The following is a 5,544-nucleotide window of genomic DNA, read 5'->3' on the forward strand; positions in this document are numbered from 1 at the left end:
GCTCCGAACGGAAGGCGGGAAAATCACTTCCGTCGACATGCTATCGTGATAGTGTACTATCAATTTCCGGCTGGCGTTATCAACACCGAACATTGCCAGGCCTTGAGGAGAATTCCTACAAATTGCATTTGCGCCACAGATAAATGAATTCCAGGAGAGAGAAACACTGACCGTCTCTGATTAGATCACGCCTTGGCGCCAGGATTTTTCCTTTTTTCCAAACCAACGCCACAGACATGCCTTCAACCCCGTGCAAAAAGTGTTTTATATGTATATATATATATATATATATATATATTTTTTTTTATCTTTTCATTAGCGACACTTATTTTTTGTGGCATCTTTAGAAGCTTGATCGATAAAGTCCAGTGGAGATGTGATATATAGATGACATTTTTTTCAAAAGAATAATAGGTAAGATCCTTATTTGAAAGTCTTTTAATTTAAATATCTTTGTATTTGGATTTATGTTTCTTTATGATTATAATAAATGACGTATTTTAATGTTTGTAAACGCATACAAATTTTTTTATTTAATTTTAATTTTAATTATTATAGTTTCTCAAGTTAAAAATTTTGTCATAGTTATAAACAATTTCTTCTAATTTTTGATGTTAGAAAGGAAGAAAGATTGGTTGGGATGTAAATAGGAATTATATGTGTGTTAGATATTAAAATTATTAAAATACATTATATAATTAAAATATAAAATATTTTATTAACACTGTAAAATATTTCTCAATAATAGTTTCTTGATAAAATAATTTTATTTACATTATAATAAATCAATGATTTGGAGATAAAAATTATTTAAAAATACATGTCGAGCTCAATTAATTTGAATTAAAGAATCGTCCATAATAAAATATTGCGAGATATTACATTTTTATTATAGAACGATATTTTGAACAAAGTTGAAGATAATTCACAAAATAATATATACATGAAATAATAATTAATTGTACTCAAATTCAAATAAATTCAGTCTTCGATATTGATCTTATTATTATAATATATGATTAAATTTTTTATGATTAAAATATAATTTATGATTAAAATTTTTAAATTACGAGAAATCCATTTTAGTATTAAACAATGATTTGAATGCAAGTAAAGTTTTATTATAATTTTCATTCTTTTTAGGTCTTTCGGATATTGGTTGAACAACTATTTTTTCAAAATTTGATAATAAATCCAACTGCTTAGTGGAATTCTTTGTTACAAATTGTTCTGTTTCAGATTGTTGCGTTTTATCAAAAATAAAAGTTTGCTTTATTCGATTCATAGCCTCTTCTATAAAAAAAAAAATTATAATTAATAAATTAATATTTCATTTTCTGAAAATAAAATCAAATGAAAAAATATATAAAAAATTCTACGAAAAAATTTAATTTAACAAAAATATTAAAAGAATTGAAATTTACTGATGACCAAGAGCAAATGAGTAAGCAACAAAGCGGAAATATAAAAATTCTCGTGGACCGATAAATAGGGATAAAATTAAAATAACTCGTATCATGTGGTAAGAATAAAAAAAGATAGAAAAATGATATCAATAAAGAGGAAGTTTAAAATTTAGTTTTATTACATTTTTTCTAACGCAAAATATATTTATACTTACGTTCATTTTCATGAAGAATAAAATTTTCAAAAGTATTTAAATTCCTCATAAATAAATGAAAGGAATCTTCGATATCCGTCAATCGAATTACAAAATCGGGGTCACATATTGCCAAATGCGACAAAAATCTTATTCCGTCTCTTAATACTTTTGATTGTTTCTTTTTCATAATTGACCAAGCATTTTCGTCTGAAAACTTATCCTGGTATATTTCACCTATACACATTTTATTTATTTCTGTGTTAAACAGCGAGTGTTTCGTACAAATGTTCTTTAAGTTACAAGAACTTTTCCTTTGTACAGGGAAATTATCTGGATTAAAATTTCCAATGGCAGCTAGATTTGCTTCAGAACATTTACACAACGTTTTAATAGTGAATCTTAACAATTTCATACAACAATTACAAGAATTCAAAGTTTCAGATCTTAAAGGAATAGTATCTGTATGTAATATATATTGTACAATTTGTAATAATATATCCGTAATGTCAATTGCAGATAATATATCAAAGTGATAATTCTCCTCCTGTGCTAAAAGAATTTGTAATGGACAAGCATCTAAAATAGATATGATATGATAATAATTTTTAAAATTGAATTACGATTTATTTAAAAAAAATATTATTTTACCTGGAGTAAAATGTAATGAACCTTTCCAATTATTCACTGCCATTGATTCTATAATAAAAATAATAAAGTAATTATTTATAAAATATGAAAAAAATTTATTAGACTTATCATTTAAAAATGTTAATATACATAAAACTAACAAAATGTATATTTTTTATATAAATCATAAATGTTCATTAATATTACTAAATTACATACGTGAATTAATACAAAGTTTTTTTAAATGAGTTGTAGACTTCACAAAAATCATCATCAAATTATTAAGTAATGTATAACAATATGGCAAAGGTCTACTAAATATTATTTCTTTAAATATTTGATAAATATATTCCATTCTGGAATAAAAAATTTTAAGTTAAAAAAATTTGAACTTAATTTAAAATATATTAATTTATTAAATATATATATATCAGTTGCATACCCTTCAGAACAATATTGAACTTTTTCATGAACATTGTAAATAATCATCATAATTGCACATATAACACCACTAAATTGATGAGACCTTCTCTAAAAATAAATAATAAAACTTTAATATTAATAATATTCTTTTAAATTATCAAAATATGTATCATTAAGTAATGTATATTACCGTAGTCCCAACTAAAACAACGAACTGCAATATCATTTTAAGTATTTCAAAATCTTGATTCTCTTTCAACCAAGTATTGTAACGAACCATTTGATAGGAATAATGTTTATAAGACTCATCTCTCTCTATGAGTAAACGTGTTTTTCCTGCAATATATTTGCTAAGATAACTTGATTCCACACTTACATACGATAATACGCCAAATACTCTTCTAATTTCAACACCACGTTCACATTCGTGCCATGCATTAGCAGAACACACGCATTTTCCATTGAAGTCAGAACTCGAATATAAAGAAGAAAAATAAATGTCATTCATGTCTCGAATATCGTCATTTTTCATAGCTTGGGAAATCGTTTGTAGAATAATTATTACATTTAAAATTAATTCTCTTGCAGTAGAAATTAACTAAAAATATAATTATTAATAAATTTGTATATTGTTTAATAAAATAAAGTTAATATATATAAAAATAAACTTAATAATATATATGAAAATAATTTACTTTATTTATTAATGGTATAGTTTCTTCTGCCTCAAGTTCTAAGCTGGTTTTTCGTTGAAGAGCAACTATTTCTGGCACAATAAATTCCACTGATAATTTTTTATCATCAATCATAGTCGTTATTGGTTTTACTAATTCTGGATTTTCTATAAAATGTACAAAGTAGTTAAGCTCTGAATAAAATATAATTTAAATAGAAATATTACCGAATATTCTTGATGTATCTTCTTCTTGTAAAATTGGCAAATTTCGTCTTCCTATTTTTTCTATAATCTGAATATCAACTATAGATTTCTCTGGTTGTGGTGGATCGTATATTGATTTTGGAATTTTTGCAAGAGGAAAATCTACAACATGTTCTTATTAAATTCATTCTTATGAATTATATAAATGATAAAAATTAATATTTTTCATATTAAATTATAATCTTCTTACATGGATTCCATATTTTGAGAAAATGATTACTTTTATTAATCATTTTACTAGTTTGTACATAAGTGTCTGTAACTTTTATTGGTTTCATGATTGAAACTGATGATCTGAAAATAATTATTAAATATTTTCTTAATATTTATCTTTAAAAAAAATATTTATTATTATATATTTTTAATATTTAAAGATTTATTTACCGATTCTTTGGTGAACTAAATTTATTTTTATTCATAGAAAGATTTAAATTTATAGTATGTGGTTCTGTTAATTTAATATTTCCACTTTCTAATAATTTACAACGTTCTATTAAATTTCCTATTTCAAATGTCTATAATAAAAAGAAAAAATCAGAATATATTATTTGAAATAGAATTATAAAAAAATTAATTATCAATAAATTACTAACTTGCAATTCAAGTTGTGTTTTTAAATTTTCTTTTTCTTTACAAATAATATTAATTTCCGATCTATGTTGATTTTCTTGTTCTTCAATAAAACGTGTTTTTTCCAATCTATCATTTTCTGCTCTTAACTGAGTTTGTTGCAATTGGTTTCGTAAAAATACAGCTTCTCCTTCTTTAGTTATGAAGTCATTTAATAACTTCTGATTTTCATATTTTAACTTCTCTAATTCCTTTGCATATTCTAATTATGATATTATTTTCAATAATATGCAAAACTATAATAAAATATTATGATTTCTTAAGAAATTCCTACTTACCCGCAGTAGCATTGTCATCTAATTTAAATGTTGAATTATATATTTTTTTATTTATTAATTTATCTTCAAACTCATTATAATCAACAGAAACTACAGTACTTATATCTTTTATGTTTTCTTCTTTTCTTCTTTGTTTACTTAATACATGTGCAGAAGTTTTTGATATTTTATGATCATTATTATTTAAATTAATTTTACTAGTAGATGGTATTGCATTTTCTATAAATGTTTTTTTATCTATATCTAATTGACTTACAATATTATCATCCTGAAAAATAAATTTATATATAAAATATATAAATTAATATATATAATATAAAAATAATATATATAAAAACAAATAAATTTATATATTAAAAAACCATAAAAAGATATATAAATAAATAAAGAAAAATAAAGATATATATATATAAAACCTGCAAACAAGCTTGAGTAGCTATAAAATCCATTTCTTCAATATCCTCTTCTGCAAAATCATCTCCCCAAACATCATCTCTTCCATATTTTTTATTTCTTGAATCTTTATTGTTTATAGAAGTATCTGACAAATTCCCTTTCTTTATATCATACTTTGGACGTTTTGCAGGTAGAGAAAATTCATTTTCACTATTACTTTCTATTCGTTTAAACATTTTAATTTGTTTACAATATTTAACAACATAAAAGATAAATTTAATGTATTTTTTTTTTTGCCAATTCTTTATATTTTTTATATTAATAGAAGTTATTTATATGATTTAAATGAACAATTTTGTTTATTTAAAATTAACAAAATTGTTATTTTTAATGCAATAATTTTGACGAATACTACATTTTATTCAATCTGGAAATTCAATAAATAATTATTTAAAATCATTTCTTTTAAATACAACATTTCTTTTAAATATCGATTCATTTTAAATTCTAACCTTTTAATTATTTTATAATTTCTTTTAATGATATTAGAATAGCAAAAATTCAATAAATATTTAAAAACATTATTCTTCATTCTTATTTATTAATTTATTATAAAAACTTGTTATAATAATTAGAAAATTTGAAAT

At 22.4% G+C, this 5,544-nt stretch overlaps 1 protein-coding gene across 1 annotated transcript; it reads right to left on the reverse strand.

Moving 5' to 3' along the window:
- Positions 1-754: 754 nt before the first annotated feature.
- On the reverse strand, positions 755-5,196 carry LOC102656369. The gene is made up of 13 exons (XM_026442359.1): positions 4,918-5,196; positions 4,502-4,769; positions 4,187-4,425; positions 3,978-4,108; positions 3,784-3,887; positions 3,555-3,695; positions 3,349-3,494; positions 2,844-3,251; positions 2,673-2,761; positions 2,450-2,586; positions 2,252-2,299; positions 1,622-2,179; positions 755-1,293 (listed from the first exon to the last, which is right to left on the reverse strand). Exons 1-13 carry the CDS (start codon positions 5,131-5,133, stop codon positions 1,067-1,069), a joined length of 2,712 nt encoding a protein of 903 aa, XP_026298144.1. The 5' UTR covers positions 5,134-5,196; the 3' UTR covers positions 755-1,066.
- Between the last annotated feature and the right edge of the window lie 348 nt (positions 5,197-5,544).

This window comes from Apis mellifera, linkage group LG8, assembly GCF_003254395.2.
Source record: "Apis mellifera strain DH4 linkage group LG8, Amel_HAv3.1, whole genome shotgun sequence".
Taxonomy (NCBI): domain Eukaryota; kingdom Metazoa; phylum Arthropoda; class Insecta; order Hymenoptera; family Apidae; genus Apis; species Apis mellifera.

What these genes read in the sequence shown, in the direction of transcription:
- LOC102656369 (XM_026442359.1), bottom strand. Translation starts at nt 5,133, where the DNA reads ATGTTTAAACGAATAGAAAGTAATAGTGAAAATGAATTTTCTCTACCT. An exon ending in TTGTTTTAGTTGGGACTACG is followed by an intron (nt 2,762 to 2,843) that starts GTAATATACATT and finishes ATTTATTTTTAG; the next exon opens with AGAAGGTCTCATCAATTTAG. An exon ending in GTTCAATATTGTTCTGAAGG is followed by an intron (nt 2,587 to 2,672) that starts GTATGCAACTGA and finishes TTTTTATTCCAG; the next exon opens with AATGGAATATATTTATCAAA.